At 43.0% G+C, this 18,085-nt stretch overlaps 1 protein-coding gene across 2 annotated transcripts in view; it reads right to left on the bottom strand.

The window, feature by feature from the left end:
* Nucleotides 1–1,255: 1,255 nt before the first annotated feature.
* LOC121826266 (cell adhesion molecule CEACAM1-like) overlaps nucleotides 1,256–18,085 on the bottom strand; it is a 47,743-nt gene continuing 30,913 nt past the window's right edge. For both annotated transcript variants that reach the window (XM_076574145.1, XM_076574142.1), the window contains 5 exons: nucleotides 14,808–15,083; nucleotides 4,350–4,452; nucleotides 3,996–4,122; nucleotides 3,699–3,750; nucleotides 1,256–1,405 (listed from right to left, as the gene is read on the bottom strand). In XM_076574145.1, the coding sequence (XP_076430260.1) occupies nucleotides 3,739–3,750; nucleotides 3,996–4,122; nucleotides 4,350–4,452; nucleotides 14,808–15,083 (518 nt within the window). In that variant the 3' untranslated portion in view covers nucleotides 1,256–1,405; nucleotides 3,699–3,738. The remainder of the gene's footprint in view (nucleotides 1,406–3,698; nucleotides 3,751–3,995; nucleotides 4,123–4,349; nucleotides 4,453–14,807; nucleotides 15,084–18,085) is intronic.

An 18,085-nucleotide genomic window follows, 5' to 3' on the forward strand; every position in this document is an offset into this window, starting at 1 on the left:
TGTACACGCCCTGCCTGTCCCTCTATGCCAGTGTATGTGGGTGTTGATGGTATTGGTGGTGATGGTAGTGCTGGTGGTGCTGATGGTGGTTGGTGGTTTGCTGGCATGTATGTGTGTACATTATGTATGTGTCTGGTACCCCATGGAGAGAGAAGATGGTATCAGATTCCCTGAGACTACAGTTACAAAAGGTTTTTAGCTGTGTGGTTGATGGGCATCTGAGTCCTCTGGAAGACCAGCCATGTGCTTATATCCACCAAACCACCTCTCCAGCTCCTATCCCTGCATCCCTTGAGTATGCTCAAATGTATGAAGTCAGGTGGGAACAGGCTTCGAGTCTTCCTAGTCAACTAGGTTCTTTCCTGATGCACCCTTTTCAGTCACTACTCTCCTGTCACAGTAGTGGGGCAGAGGTGTACATGGAGACAGATGCAATTAGAACAGAGGGACCCACAGAGCTAAGTGTTGACAAGAGCAGGAAGTATGAGCAAGAGAGGAATCCGGAGTATGTGATAGGACACTAGACATTCCCCAGTAGGAGAAGGAGCTAGTTTTGGGGAGCTAAGGAGACAGTAGTGTGTGGGAGGAAGACCTGAGAACAGAGTGGGCAAATGTCGAGGAGTGCTTCATGTGCTTGCTGAAGGCTTGGCCACTTAGCTTTGTGGGACTAGAGAAAAGTCACAGCTGAGAGGTGAAATAGAATCCCAAATGGAGACACTTGGGAGATTGTATCTCTCCACCATGGAACTGCAGCTGTGACCAACAAAACAGTTCCAGTTTGCAGGACCTTGGATTTCATGGCCTGCCATGTGTACAGCAAAAATTTCATGTCAGGAAATAGGTACAGAGTGACTGCCACTGGACTCCTAGAACTGTACACAAGACAATCTACATTGTCATCCTTCTGAGGGCAGAAATCTCATACCAGGAACCTACACACATAGTCTCCTAACTGTCAGAGGGCTTTCCCCAGTGAAGTCATCCCCTACCACAGCCCATTTTTCTCTGCCACAGCCAGGTTTCTGATCACTACTCAGCTGGCTTCATGGCTACAGTGGACTTCATAAACTACTCTTGCTCTGTGGTCTAAAGGGTGCAATCCCTCACCAGCATTCCCTTCCTGCTAGCCACAGGCTAGCCAATCCATTATCTGCCTTTCTCTCTGCTCACTCTGAAGGCTGGGGCTGCAGGATGGTGTTCTTTGGGGACCCTCTGCCACTCCCCACCCACCCAGTGAGGGGCAGGAGACTAGGAATACATGGGCAGCAGCTAATGGGACAGGTCCCATCACTGTATTTTTACTTCAGAAGACCGTTGCTGTTGCTGGTGGGGATGGGAAGACTGAAGTTAGAGATTTGTGTTGCTGGACATTGTTTTCCAGGAAATAATATGAAGCTCCATCCACCTAAAAAATATGATCGTACAGTCAGTCTCAAGACAAAGAATGAGAGACACAGACAGAGACAGACAGACAGACAGACAGAACATGGGTGCATCTCAGAGGACAACTTGCAGGAGGGGGTTCTCCTCTTTCACCTCAGGGTTTGGGGACTGAACTCAGATGTTAGATTTGTAAACTGCACTTTACACACTAAAAAACTCATCTGCACTAAACCTGGTGTGTGTGTGTGTGTGTGTGTGTGTGTGTGTGTGTGTGTGTGTGTGTGTGTGTGTGTGTGTTGGTGTGAACCGGCTCTCGTGTAGCCCAGGGAGTCCCCATGTTCTCCAGGGACCAAGTGCTGTGACTGCAGGTGTGCTCCACTGTGATTCTGTGGATCAAACCAAGGCCAGGGGCAGCCAGGCAAGCACTCTAGCAATAGGACTACATTTCCAGCCTTTAAATTCTCTAAGTGACCATCTCAATTGCTAAGAAGAATATAAGTTACTATCTGGCTGGAGCCTTCTGGAAAGGAACAGAGACACACAATAGTCCCCTCTTTTAGAGTCAACCCACATGGTCTGTTTGTCCTGCACAGAAAAACATCTCATGAAGGCCTCCTGTGCCAGAGATTTTAGAAGATTTTAACATGCAGCCCATGTTCCCTGGCCATTGCCCACTCTCACTCCTTGAGGACCTTTCAACTGCAGTGGCCCTTTGGCCAATGTCCACCCTCACTGTTGAGCATGCCTCCCGTCATTCTCTAAGAAACCTGCCAGTCTACACGACAGGATGTCTCTTGTCTGAATCCATCTGCCAGACTACAAGGGACAAGTATGCTGGGCAGAGGAGGGGTCAGAGTGAGATCCCAGAGCCTGCACTTCTGACTGGTTGGAATGGAGTCTTTCCTTTGAAGGCCAGAGCAGGTTCAGATGAGCAGAGACAAGGGAGAGGGGTGGCCCTTCCTCCTTTGGGTCTGTGCTGGGAACTACACAGGTGTTAGCTCACCCACACCTGTAACCTCTTTTGTAGTGGGCAGAATGCAGGCAAACAGGATAAGGGTAAGAGAGTTGCAGCTCCTCATCTGATGCAGGAGGAACTAAGGACACACAGTTGTGGCTCTGAGTGTCCCCATCTCTCCAGAGACAATTGAGAGGAAGCAGACAGTGAAAGTGGCAGTGCTTACCTCATTAGGAGAGTTGTCACGTGACCCAGGGAAGCAAAAGAAGAGTCACCAGATCATGGAAGTGAAAAGCTCATCTAAGACTTGTGATTTGTAGCCAAAGGATGTGGCAGGAGGTGGTGGTAGATGTGGGGTGGGGGGTGAGGGCTGTCATGCCCAATTCCAGACTCCTACAGAGTCTGTTTCACAGACCTAGCTTATTAGGACCAGAGGAGAAGTAACAAGGACTGAGACCTGGATTATTCAGTTCAGGAATTCTCCAGGTTCACAAAGCCTTGATTATCCTTTCCTCAGTGGTATTTGTGACTGACATGTTCCTTTGATAATGAGGAGCAGAGTGAGGACCCAGACACACACAGTAGAGAGTCCCCCTAAGGGAGAATGAATGCCCACAACCTTCACACACAGCAGGGAAGGCATTAGATTCAGGAACTTGTTCTTGGATATGTGGTTCCCTCATGCCAGCCTAGCGTAGGTGAACTGAGTCTCCCTTGAGCACTGACTTGTTCTGCTGTGGCTGGAAAGAAGGTGAGGACCTACAGCACCTGAGGGCTGGTGTTGTGCAATATTTGTTAAACAACGCAAAGATGTGTTGTGTTTGTATAACTATGTAAACATGTGTTGCTGGTTTATCTTGACTGCTCAAGGCACTGGACTTTCTAAGAAAAAGCTGAATGTCTAATAGTGAGGGAGGATAGATAGGTGGGACATCTAGGCAGGGAGAGTAAGTAGGAGGAGGTATTTAGGCTCAAAAAAGAAAGGAAAAAGAAGCCAGGGAGACATCTGGGGCCAGACAGACAGACAGACAGGGAGGAAGCAGGAAAGTAGGACATACAGAATGAAAGAAAGATAAAAAGGCGTGAGGCAAAACATAGAAGAGTAGAACCAGTTTAAATTAAGGTAAAGGAGCTAGTTGGACAAGCCTAAGCTAAGGCTGAGCATTCATAATTAATAATAAGTCTCTGTGTCTTTATTTGGGAGCTACTTGGTAGCCTAAAGAAAATGCCAGCCAGAGGTTGAGAAGAGTAGATCTGCTCTGTAAGTCAGACAGGAGACAGTGGCTGGTGTCCAGGATGCCATGGAAGGACGGGTAGGTGGTGGGACCTTTGATTCCCAAAATTCAGTGCCTTTACTTACTGAGGGTGGATGGGTCCAGTTGTACTCACTGAGCATGCTCTTACTTCTTGCCCTAAAGAAATGGGAGACACTGTCACTGTGTTTGGTTCCTCAGTTGGGAAGGACCCTGGGAGCCAATGTTTCCTGGGAGCTGCTTGGAGTCCTTGCTGTGCATTCACACCATGGCTCCCACTGCCTTTCTTGATGCTGCCTCCTTTTCCAATCTAACCAGCCCCTCCTAGCCTTTGATCCTTTTGCCTCATCATATTAGCTGTTTTCTAACTGGTGCTGGGGGTGGTACTTTGGATGAGAATTTACTTTGTCCTTTTTCTTTTGAGGTTTCACATTTGAGGCTTCTTTTGAGGTTTCATTGAGGTTGGTTGGCTCATTGAGGTTGGTTGGCTCATTGTCCACCTGTTTAATGTCGTTCTCATTTTGTGGCTCCCTGGTGAAAGATGAAGTCAATTTATCTCCAAACTTCACAGGGAAAGGAATGATCATGACCAACAGACACTGGGGTACAGGACATAGGAAGGCAGTGATATGAGGCACACAGCAGACACATAGCAAAGAGAAGAAGATGGAGTCCAGACACAAAGTGAAAGAAGCCTCTTCCCTTTCCCCAACTTGGAGGGAATGAAAGAGTAGGTGGAAGGGTGTAAGATACTTCACCTGCCACGACGTCTGCGCCACAGGATGAACAGTAAAAATATTACTGCAATCAGCCCCATCAGACATTGGGCAATAATACCCCATAATGAAAGTCGATGTTCACCTGTTATGGACAGAAAAGAGAAGAAGCATCATGATAAATTCATCTTTTTTTTTTTTTTTGGTTGTTTTGAAACAGGGCTTCTCTGTGTAGCTTTGTGCCTTTCCTGGATCTTGCTCTGTAGACCAGGCTGGCCTCGAACTCACAAAGATCCACCTGCCTCTACCTCCCGAGTGCTGGGATTAAAGGCGTGTGCCACCACCGCCCAGATGGAGAGATGGCTCAGCCGTTAAAGGCTAGGCTCACAACCAAAGATAAATTCATCTTTACCGAGCAAGTGACAAGAACTCTCTGAATGTGTCTGACATCTGTTTGTTCCTTTGGGGAGTGCACTTCCTGTGAGAAGGTAGATTAGGAGAGGTGAGGCAATAAGCAGGGTATTCTCTCCTAGTACTCCTGTAAGTACTATGTTGCTAGGGTGTCCATGTGTCTTATTTCAAGTCCTGGCTGCAGCAGGTTGGGAGATTGTGTGCTTTAGGCTGCAGTCTAAATCATATCAACTCTGGCAGTCCTTGGAAGGCTCTGAAGATGGGAGAAAGTCACATAGCAATTTTTACATTAAAATTACAGTTATTTTTAATGATCACATCTTTTTCTCGTTGTCCTAATAGTGGTCAATATAAATATTCACCTCTCTGGTTCCTGTGGCCAGGAGTTAATTGAAAGAATATTGAGGCTCCATACCCAAAGAGTCCTGCCACTTGTCCTCATCCCTGGAACACAGCTGTTCCCTAGGAACCCCTGCCCAACTTTGTCCCAGTTGCTGGCCAGCAGGCAGGGCTCCTGTGGGAAGGCCCCACATTCACCAAGACCTCCCACTGAACCCTGCAATCTATACAACCCTGCCCCCATACCCATCCTCCTGACACCACAGCCACTTCCTGAGGCATGGAAACCAAGCCGGCAGCCATCATTGGACAAAGAGCTCTCATTGGAACAAGAGTAACCTCCTGAGACAGGGAATCTGCCAGCCCTCATTAGACCACGAGTGGCTTTCTGAGACATAGAATCTTCCACCTCTCATTGGTCCAAGAGAGGCTTCCTGAAACACAGAATCTGTAAGCTCTGATTGAACTTTCCCAACTTAAAGAAGGAAATAACTATGAAGATACAAGAATGCTATAGAACACCAAACAGACTAGACCCCCCACCTCCAAAGTCACCTCACCAGATAATAATTAAACAACTAAATCTACAGAATAAATAAAGAATATTAAGAACAGTAAAAAAAAAAAAAAGGCCAAGTGACTTATCAAAGCAAACCCATCAGAATAACACCCGATTTCTCAATGGAGACTTTGAAAGCCACAAGGACCTGGACAGACATAATGCAGACACTAAGACACCATGGATGCCAGCCTAGACTAATATACCCAGAAAAACTTTCAATCACCATAGATGGAGTGAACAAGACATTCTAGAACAAAACCAGATTTAAACAATATCTATCCACAAATCCAGCCTTACAAAAAAGCACTAGAAGGAAAATTCCAACCTAAGGAAGTCTGTTACACCCACAAAAATACAGGCAATAGATAACCCCATAGTAGCAAAGCTCAAAGAAGAGAAATATATACTCACTACCACCAAAAGGTAACAGGAACTAACAATCACAGGTCATTAATATCCCTTAATAATATGGACTTAATTCACCTATAAAAAGACACAGGCTGCCAGAATGAATACAAAAACAGGACCCATTCTTCTGCTGCATACAAGAAACATACCTCAATTTCAAGGATGGATGCTACCTCAGAATAAAAGCCTAGGAAAAGTCTTACCAATCAAATAGTCTTTAGAAGCAGGCACCTATCCTAATATCCCACAAAACAGACTTCAAACTAAAATCAATAAAAAAAAATCAAGAAGGACATTACATACTCATCACAGGAAAGATACACCAAGATGAAGTTTCAATTCTGAACATTTATGCCCCAAACTCAAGGGCACCCACATATGTAAAAGAAACATTACTAAAACTTAAATCACACATAAAACCCCACACATTAATAGTAGGAGGCTTCAACATCCCATTCTCACCACTGGACAGATCTGCCAAATCAAAACTAAACAGAGAAAAAAGGGGCTTAACTGATGATGTGACTCAAATGAACTTAATCAATATCTACAGAACATTCCACCCTAACAAAAAAGAATATACTTTCTTCTCAGCACCCCATGAAACCTTCTCAAAAATCGACCACATACTCGGTCACAAAGCAAACCTCAACAGATACAAAACAATTGAAATAACCTCCTGTATTCTATAAGACCATGGCTTAAAGTTAGATTTCAACAACAACAAAAACTGCAGAAAACCTACAATCTCATGTAAACTGTATAATGCTCAACTGAATCACCAATGGGTCAAGGAAGTAATAGAAAGAAATTAAAGACTTCCTAGAGATAAATGAAAATAAATATACTACATACCAAAACTTATGGAGCACTACGAAAGAAGTGCTAAGAACAAAATTCATAACACTAAATACCCACATAAAAAATTTGAGGAAATCTCACACTAGTGACTTAACAGCACACCTGAAAGGTCTAGAACAAGAAGAAGCAAAGTCACCCAGAAAGAATGGATGCCAGGAAATAATCAAATTGAGAGCTGAAATCAATAAAATAGAAACAAAGAGAACAACACAAAGAATCAATAAACCAAAGAGTTGGTTCAACAAGATAGACAAGCACTTATCCAGACTACCAAAAGAATGAGAGAGAGAACATGCAAATTCAGAAAATTACAAATGAAAAGGGAGACATAACAACTGACCATGAGGAAATCCAGAGAATAATCAGGTCATATTTCAAACACCTGTACTTCGAAAAATTGGAACATCTAAAAGAAATGAACAATTTTCTGTATAGGTATCATATACCTAAGTTAAACCAAGACCAGAGGAACTATTTAAATAGACCAATAACCCCTAAGGAAATAGAAACCATCATTAAAAGTCTCCCAAACAAAAAAGGCCAAGGACTAGATGGTTTCAATGCAAATTCTACCAGATCTTCAAAGAAGAGTTAATACAAATACTCTTTTTTTTTTTTTTTTTTTTTTTTTTTTTTTTTTGGTTTTTCGAGACAGGGTTTCTCTGTGTAGCTTTGCACCTTTCCTGGAACTCACTTTGGAGACCAGGCTGGCCTCAAACTCACAGAGATCCATCTGCCTCTGCCTCCCAAGTGCTGGGATTAAAGGCATGCGCCACCACCACCTGGCACAAATACTCTTTAAATTTTTTCACACAATAGGAACAGAAGGAACATTACCAAACTCTTTTTATGAGTCTACAGTTACTCTGACTCCCAAGCCAAACATAGATGCAACAAAGAAAGAGAATTACAGAACAATCTCCATCATGAACATTGAAACAAAAATACTCAATAAAATATTGACAAACAGACTTCAAGAACACATAAAAACAATTATCCAAGTTGATCAAGTAGGCCTCACCCCAGAGATGGAAGGATGGTTCAACATATGAAAGTCTGTCAATGTAATACACCACATAAAAAAACTGAAAGAAAAAAAACACATGATCATTTCATTAGATGCTGAAAAGGCCTTTGGCAAAACCCATCACCCCTTCATGATAAAGGTCTGCGAAAGATCAGGAATGCAGAGAACATACCTAAACATAATAAAGGCAATTTATAGCAAGCCAACAGCCAACATCAAAGTAAATGGAGAGAAACTCAAAGCAAATCCACCAAAATTAGGAACAAAACAAGGCTGTCCATTCTCCCCATATTTATTCAATATAGTACTTGAAGTTCTAGCTAGAGCAATAAGAAAACAAAAGGAGATCAAGGGGATGCAAACTGGAAAGGAAGAAGTTAAACTTTCACTATTTGTAGATGACATGATAGTATATATAAGTGACCCCAAAAATTTGACCAAGGAACTCTTACATCTGATAAACACCTTCAGTAATGTGGCAGGATACAAGATTAACTCAAAAAAATTAGTAGCCCTGCTATATACAAATGACAAACAGGCTGAGAAAAAAATCAGAGAAACATCACCCTCTACAATAGCCACAAATAATATAAAATACCTTGGGGTAACTCTAACTAAGCAAGCAAAGGACTTGTATGACAAAAACTTTAAGTCCCTGAAGAAAGAAGTTGAAGAAGATGTCAGAAAATGGAAAGATCTCTCATGTTCATGGGTAGGTAGGATTAACATAATAAAAGTGGCTATCTTACCAAAAGCAATCTACAGATTCAATGCAATCCTCATCAAAATCCCAACACAAATCTTCACAGACCTGGAAAGAACAATACTCAACTTCATATGGAAAAACAAAAAACAAAAACCCAAGATAGCTAAAAGAATCCTGTACAATAAAACAACCTCTGGAGGCATCAAGATCCCTGATCTCAAGCTCTACTATAGAGCTACAGTAATAAAAACAGCTTGGTACTGGCATAAAAACCGACATGTGGACCAATGGAACCAAACTGAAGACCCTAACATTAATCCAGACACCTACTAATAGGTGATTTTCAACAAGGAAGCCCAAACTGTAAAATGGAAAAAAGAAATCATCTTCAACAAATGGTGCTGGCATAACTGGACCTGAACATGTAGAAGACTGCAAATAGATCCATATCTGACACCGTGCACAAATCTTAAGTCCAAGTGGATCAAAGACCTCAACATAAATCCAGTTATTCTAAACATGATAGAAGAGAAAGTAGGAAGTAGTCTTGAATGCATTGGCACCAGAGATCACTTCCTAAATATAGCACCAACAGCACAAACACTGAGAAAAACAATCAATCAACGGGACCTCTTGAAACTAAGAAGCATTTGTAGGGCAATGGACACAGTCAATAAGACAAAATGGCAGGCTACAAAATGGCAAAAGATCTTCATCAACCCCATATATGACAGAGGGCTGATATCAAGAATATATAAAGAAATCAGGAAAATAGATATCAAAATACCAGACAGTCCAATTAAAAAATGGGCTATAGAGCTAAACAGAGAATTATCAACAGAAGAAGCTCAAATGGCTGAAAGACATTAAAGGAATTGTTCAAGATCCTTAGTCATAAAGGAAATGCAAATCAAAACAACTCTGAGATACCACTGTACAACTGTCAGAATGGCTAAGATCAAAAACACTGCAGACAGCTTACGTTGGAGAGGATGTGGAGTAAGGGTAACACTGTTGGTGGGAATGCAAGCTTATACAGACACTTTGGAAATCAATATGGTGCTTACATAGAAAACTGGAAATCAATCTCTCCCAAGAACCAGCTATACCACGCTTGGGCATATTCCCAAGGAATGCTCAATCATACCACAAGGACACATGTTCAGCTATATTTATAACAGCATTATTTGTAATAGCCAGAACCTGGAAACAACCTAGAAGCCCTTCAATTGAAGAATGGATAAAGAAAATGTGGTACATATACACAATGGAGTACTACTCAGCAGAGAAAAACAATGACAGCATGAAATTTGCAGGCAAATGGATGGAAATAGAAAAAAAAATCATCCTGAGTGAGGTAACCCAGACTCAGAAAGACAAACATGGTATGTACTCACTCATAGGTGGATACTAGATATAAAACAAAAAAGGACTAGACTGCTACTCATAACCCAAGGGAGGCTACCTAGAAAAGAGGACCCTAAGAAAGACACATGGATCACCCAACGACAGAGAAATCAATGAGATCTACATGAGCAAACTGGACATGAGTGGAGGTAATGAAGGGCAAAGGTCAAGGGAAAGAAAGCTTAGGGGACTGGGAGATCCCAGCTGGATCAAGAACAGAGAGGGAGAACAAGGAAAAGACCATAATAAATGAAGACCCCATGGGAATAAGAAGAAGCAAAGTGCTAGAGAGGTCCCCAGAAATCCACAAGGATACCTCCACAATAGACTTCTGGCAATGGTCGAGAGAAAGCCCGAACTGACCTACTCTGGTGATCAGATGGCCAAACATCCTAACTCTCTGGTAGAACTCTCATCCGATAACTAATGGAAGCAGATGCAGAAATCCATGGCCAGGCCCCAGTTAGAGCTCCGGGAGTCCAATAGGCAAGAGAGAGGTGGGATTGTATGAGCAAGAATTGTTGAGACCATGATTGCAAAAAGCACAGGGACAAATAGCCAAACTAGCGGAAATGCATGAACTATGACCCAATAGCTGAGGAGCCCCCAACTGGATCAGGCCCTATGCATAAGTGAGATAGTTGATTAGCTTGAACTATTTGGGAGGCCCCCAGGCAGTGGGACCAGGACCAGTCCTTAGTGCATGAGCTGGCACCTTGGAGTTGGTACCTATGCAGGGACACTTTGTTCAGCTTGGGTGAAGGAAGGAGAGGACTAGACCTGCCTCCACTGAATCTACCAGCCTGAACTGAAGCCCCAGGGGAGTCCTTACCTGGGGAAGATGGGAATGTTAGGTGGGTTGGTAGGGGGATGCTGGGGTGGGGGTGGGGAGAGGGAGGAGGGAGGACAGGGGAATCTGTTGGCTGATATGTAAAATTAAATTAAATTGTAAAATAAAATAAAACAAAGAAATTAGGCATCAAAATATCCAATGGTCCAATTGAAAATGGACTATAGAGCTAAACAGAGAATTCTCACCAGAAGAAGCTCAAATGGCTGAAAGACATTTAAGGAATTGCTCAGCATCCTTAGTCATCAGGGAAATGCAAATCAAAATGACTCTGAGATACCATTCTACACCTGTCAGAATGACACTGAAGACAGCTTATGCTGGAGAGGATGTGGATGGAGCAAAGGGAACATTCCTCAACTATTGGTGGGAGTGCAAACTTGTACAGCCACTTTGGAAATCAGTATGGTACTTTCTCAGAAAATTGGGAATTGATCTCCCTTAAGACCCAGCCATACCACTCTTGAGGATACACCCAAGGAATGCTCAATCATACAAGGACACATGCTCAACTATGTTCATAGTAGCCTTTTTTGTAATAGCTAGAACTTGGAAACAACTTAGATGCCCCTCAACTGAAGAATGGATAAAGAAAATGTGGTACAAATGAATGGAAACTCATGAACTATGAACCAAAGGCTGAGGGGCCCCCAGCTGGATCAGGCCCTCTGAATAGGTGAGATAGTTGATTGGCTTGATCAGTTTGGGAGGCAACTAGGCAGTGGGACCAAGTCCTGTGCTCATTGCATGAGTTGGCTGTTTGAAACCTGGAGCTTATGCAGGGACACTTGGCTCAGTCTGGGAGGAAGGGACTGGACCTGCCTGGACTGAGTCTACCAGGTTGATCGCAATCCTCAGGGGAGGACTTGTCCTGGAGGAGGTGGGAATGGGGGGTAGGCTGGGGGTAAGGGGAGGGGGTGGGAGGGGGGAGAATAGGGGAACCTGTGGCTGATATGTAGAACTGAATGGTATTGTAAAATAAAATTATATATATATATATGAAAAAATATGGTACATATACACAGTGGAGTACTCTTCAGCAGAGAAAAACAATGACAGCATGAAATTTGGAGGCAAACGGATAGATCTAGAAAAAATCATCCTGAGTGAGGTAACCCAGACTCAGAAAGACACACATGGTAGCTACTCACTCATAAGTGGATACTAGATGAAAAGCAAAGGATAACCAGACTGCAACTCACAGCTCCAGGGAGGCTACCCAGTAAAGAGGACCCTATGAAAGACACAGGATTGCCCAACGATGAAGAAATGGATGAGATCTACATGAGCAACCTGGGGTTGAGAGGCAGTAATGGAGGGCAGGGGTCAGGAGAAAGAGAGCTTAGGGGAGCAGAAGGTCCTAGCTGGATCAGGAACAAAGTGGGAAAACAAGGAAAGAGACACCATGATAAATGAAGACCCCATGGGAATAGGAAGATGCAGAGTGCTAGAGAGGTCCCCAGAAACCCACATAGATGACTCCACTATAGAATACTGGCAATGGTCAAGAGGGTGCCTGAGCTGACCTACACTAGTGATGGGATGGCCAAACACCCTAGCTGTCATGATAGAACCCTCATCCAGGGACAATGGAAGCAAATGCAGAGATCCTTGGTCAATTCTCAAGTGGAGTCCCAGGAGTCCAATTGATGAGAGAGAGGGAGAGGGAGAGAGGGAGAGAGGGAGAGAGGGAGAGACAGAGAGAGAGAGAGACAGAGAGAGAGAGAGAGAGAGAGAGAGAGAGAGAGAGAGAGAGAGAGAGAGAGAGAGAGAGAAGAGATCATATGAGTGAGAGATATCGAGACCATGATTGGAAAAGTACAGAGACAACTATTCAAAATAGTGGAAACACATGAACTGTGTCCCAATAACTCAGGAGACCCCATGGAACAGGATTAGGTCCTTTAGATAAGTGAGACAGTGGTCCTCTAGATAAGTGAGACAGTTCTGTAGCTTGAACTCTTTAGGAGGACCCCAGGCAGTGGGACTGGGACCTGTCCTTAGTGCATGAGCTGGCTTTTTGGAACTTAGTGCCTGTGCTGAGACACTTAGCTCAGCCTTGGTACAGGGAGGAGGGGATTGGACCTGCCACAATTGAAGGTACCAGGCTCTGCTGACTCCCCAGGGAAGACCTTGCCTTGGAGGAGGTGGGAATGAGGGGTGTGTTGGGGGAGAAGGCTGGGAGGAGGGGGAAAGAAGACAGGGGATTCCATGGTTGATATGTAAAACAAATAGAACATCTCTTAGTAAAAAAAAATGAAAAAAAATTTAAAAAATTCATTTCTGCTGGCTCTTTTGAATTTATTGGTGTGAAACAGAGTTGTCCTATTGATTTACAGAATTTGGAAGGCATTCTTGCTGTCCATCTGCCCCTCTGTGACCAGATGAGTTTTGATCAGGCTGCTAATATTCTTCAATGATGGACAAATAATCAGTTATACAAGGGATGTTGAGAAATTGGGATATCCAGGTAAAAGAATGAAGTTAAGCCTCACCTAACAACATATACAAATCAGCTCTACATGGATCAAAGATTAGAGCTGAAGGTCATCAGACTTTTAGGAGACAGGATGAAAACATCTTGAAACTGGATTTTGAATGGTGTCTTTGTTATGATGCCAGATGCATCATATGGGCCTTTTGACTGCTTGTATGTCTCTGCACCACATGCATGTTTGGTATATGAGGGCAAGAAAAGAGGGTATTGAATTCCTTGGAACTTCAGTTACAGGCAGTAATAAGCTGCCATGTGGGTGTTGGGAATTGAACCTCTGTCCATTGAAAGAGTTACCAGGGCGCTTAATTCTTGATCTATCTCTCCAATCCCATAAACCATATTATACACACACACACACACAAAAACTACTACACACCACAAAAAAACAGTCATCAGAGAAAAGAGTCTTGTGCAAGGATATCATGCTTCAAATATCAGCATTTTGGATAAGAAACTCAATATATGGGCCACCAAGATGGCTCAGTTGTGAAGAGTGCCTGCCAAACTCCCTCCCAGTACCTACCCCTAACTGCCACACGGAAATAAATGCACAAACAAATGTGAGCCACTGAAATGGCTTAGCAGATAAAGAGCTGGTTCATCCAACCTGAGTTCAATCCCCTGTCCCTGGAGAACTGGCTCCCACAAATTGTCCACTGACCTCCACTCATGGGTGTGGAACATGCACACAAAATGAATAGATATGCAAATGTCATAAGAAACTCATTACAGGTCCTTTCTATCTATGGATTTTATATTTATGGATTGAAACCTTTGAAACAAACAACTTGAAAAAGATTCTCAACAGTGAAAAATGTATTGTTTCCTCCTATCTTTTTCCTGTACTTAACACAATAAGACTAGGGTCTATACAGTATTCATATTAGGCTTTGAAAATAATTTAAAGAAAATCTGAATGTGTCGAAAGAAGTGTAGAATAATGTGAATAATTTACTAGTTTCTGAGGGTTGACTGTGACTGACTCAGACTTTAAACTCTTAATCACTTTGCATTTCTATTTGCTATATTGACATCTATTGTTGTTATTATTGACAGGGTCTCACAATGTAATCTGAGCTGGCATTGTACTTCTATGCCTCCTGCTTCATGCTCTCTCTCCCTTTTGAGACAGGGTCTCACTATGTAGCTCTGGCTAACCTCAAACTGACTACAAAAACCAGGGTGATTGGGAACTCATAGAGATCCAACTGTCTCTGCCTCTGATGTGCTGGGTTAAAGGCATGCAGCACTCTGCTCACCTTGCTTGGTGTTGTATCATGAGATTAACATGCATCCATTACTAAGCTGGCTGTATTTGTTTCCTGAACAATGTTTTTCTCCCTGTAACTTTGACCAATTCTACATTCTGTTGATAAAGAAACTGCCCCCATCTGCAACACCTTGGAGTAAGGAGGGAACAGAGGTCACTCACCTATTATGTCCAGCTGGATGGGGTCACTCCTCTTGGAACTGACTTGATTGGATACTTCACACTGATAGTCCCCGGAATCCTCAATCCTCACAGAGACTATTTGGAGGGTGCTGTTGTTCTGGGACAGCTTCATCCTGTCTGTGATCTCAACTCTCTGACCTTTGAAGAACCAATGAATGGAAATCCCAGTGTCCTTTGACAAGCAGGTCAGGAACACAGAGATCATATCTTTGACAGTGGTGTTGGTGACTTGGATGGAGGGGGGAGTCACTGGATCTGTGGATAAATAGTGGAGGGGACCAGTTGAGAGGTCTTCACCCTCAGAGATCCTCATCCAGTTCACAGGGCCACGAGAATGAATGAGCCCTCTGCAAGATTGCATGTTTGGGTTCAAGATATGGTCTGTTAGGAGAGAGCTGCTGTGACCACATCTGTTCAAGAGACTCTTAGGAGAGAGCTGAAAATTACTCCTACCAAGATCACTCACAGTGACCCTGACTTAGGGTATTTGTGTAGATTCCACACTGAGAGCCTCTTCAGCCCAAATGTCCTGAAATCTCATGGTGGGGGGAATGTATTTCCCAATGATCTTTGTGGGGATTCTTGCTCACACTTTCTGTGAGTGTGAAGAATCAGGTCCCTCTTTTATAAAATAGCCTTCTGTTTATTTATAAGTAAATAATTTGTCATGAGGTTAAGATGGCCCAGCTAATCTTAAAGGTGTTAAAGGCTAGACCTCAAGACTGGGAGAAATCCCTAAATGAAGGATTTCTGTTTGTAGAAAAAATTGTATTTCCTGCCCCATGGATATGGATTAAATACTACAGAGAAGAAGTGAATAATCACAGTGCTGACCACAGCCTACAAGTCTAATCCTCAGTATTGATATTTTTTGAGACAGGGTCTCAGTGTATAGTTCTAGCTCACTTAGAACTTGCTATGTAGACCAGACTGGCCTCAAACTCACACTATCCACATGCCTCTCCCTCCCCAGTGCTGGCATCAAAGATGTGGGACACCACACTCAGCTATTTGTTTTTTGTTTTTTGTTTTTTGTTTTTTTTTTTTTTGAGACAGGGTTTCTCAGTATAGCTTTGGGCCTGTCCTGGATCTCGCTCTGTAGACCAGGCTGGCCTCGAACTCACAGAGACCCACCTGAGTCTGTCTCCCGAGTACTGAGATTAAGGTGTGCACCACCACTGCCGGGCAAGTATTTGTTTATTGAAGCTTCAGAATAGTAAGCAAAAGAGCATCATCAAGTCATCATCATAAGTCAGTGACTTAGTTTACCCTGGCTCAGAACAGGGCTCCCAGGTACCTTCTCCACCCACTCTTCCCATCCCATGGACTCAGAGCTGAGAAAGGAACAGACCTGGGAGCAGAGGTCTAGTCCCCATCTGTGGGGAATATTCTCCTCCAATTTGGAGAATAAGAATGTGAGCACAGTTGAAAGCCCTGGGTTTTTCTTGTAGGGCATGGAGGCCATAAAATGAAAATGGAGGGGAAAGGAAAGCTTGTGTTAGGTACAGAAAGAAATCTTGACCTCGAGGCTCTCCTAACCTCACACAACCGAGGGTTTCCAAGGCTGGGAGAACCTCCTCCTCACATTGCAAGCTCCATTTCTATTAGCCAGAAATTAGAGAACCAGGAGGCCATTAGACATAGGCATGGAACAGGAGTCTTGGGGGAAGACAGTTTTGCTTGTTCCCATAGACATGGGCTGGAAATTAAATGCTTCTGTGCCTTCCCAGAAAGCCAAAAGACTCCTCCAAACCTTGTTCTGATATTTCAGAGATACATTTACTAAGGACTGTAATTTGGTTCACTGTGGTCCTATTGACTCCAGGAAAAACGTTATAGATGAGGCAGGAATAGGATCCCAAATTATTAGTATTTGTGTTGGAGATAAAGAGCTCTTGAGAGGATGACTGGAGCTCTCCACTGACAAACCAAGAGTATTGTGGAGGTGGGTTAGCATCTGTGTGGCAGGAGAAGCTGAGGTTTGTCCTTGAATGTAAATGAATATTTGAGGGGGATATGATCAGGACATCTGGATCATCTGGAGCAAACAGAACAAAGCCACATGTGATGTCAGCAGAGGGAAGGGGAAATTCTGGTCCATAGAAGGACATAGTAGCTCTTTGAGCTGTGCTTTAACCTTAGCTAAGCAGGTCCTACCCAGAGCTGGGGTGTAGATTAGCAGAAGAGTACTCATTCAGCATGCACAAGCCCTGATCTTTCTCAAGCACAACACACAAAATCCCCACTGCACACTCTTGTGTGCACTGAGACTGAGTCTGACATGTCCCCTGTCTCCATCAATCACCCTGAGTCTCTCTAGGCAGAATTCCCTGCAACCCATTCAACCACAATGCCGGGCCTGTCCACATATGCTTGGGCTGGACTTTTACTGTTCCTTCATTAAAAGAAATTCACCTTACATTGGCTGTTCTCAATAATCCATCTCCTATGTCTCCTGACTAATTGAATGCATAAATGCTTTTGGATGTAAAGTTTTTGTAAGGGTACAAAAGTTTATATATAGATACCATTTAGGAAAGTTAAAAAATAACTTATGATATATGAATTGCCAGTTATTGGGATAGATAAATGTAACATATAAACATCTAGATATGGTATAAATGATACCCAAATCTCAGTAAATAACCTAGAGATACTGATGATGTATACCTAACTTAGAACTATGGAAAAAGTGGTTATTGAAATCTGGTATATATAGGCTTTAGATATAGACTTAGGTATGCATTAATACAGTAGTCTATAGACTTCCCCCAGAAGAGACACTGGGGCTAATAATAGGCCATAGCTCCTCCACTGTACAAGGTATAGTAATTGTCCCAGGAATGATTGATCCTGACGTTACTGGGAAAATTAAGATTATTGTAAACCTCCTACAAAAACAATTCAGATTCTACAGGGTAGTGCCTAAAGGAGCTGCCAGTTTGGATTATAGTGTTACGGTCTTCTTGGTTCAGGAAATTAAATATTACAGACCAAATAAACCCTTAAAATACAGGGAAAGAAAATAATTCACTTGCTAGACATAAGCATAGACATTTCTTACATTTTAGAAAATAATTGGCCAAGTACTTAAGACAATTATTAGTCCTTCATCTCTTATAGAACTAGGTCAAGAAATATTAGAAACAAAAGCTAAGAAATATTAAAATGGTCAGATAAAATTATGGCCTATTCTGCCCACAAGCATCCCCTTTATACCTAACACTCTGTGGGGAAGAGACATGCTGCAGTTAATT

Source organism: Peromyscus maniculatus, chromosome 1, assembly GCF_049852395.1.
Source record: "Peromyscus maniculatus bairdii isolate BWxNUB_F1_BW_parent chromosome 1, HU_Pman_BW_mat_3.1, whole genome shotgun sequence".
Classification (NCBI taxonomy): Eukaryota; Metazoa; Chordata; class Mammalia; order Rodentia; family Cricetidae; genus Peromyscus; species Peromyscus maniculatus.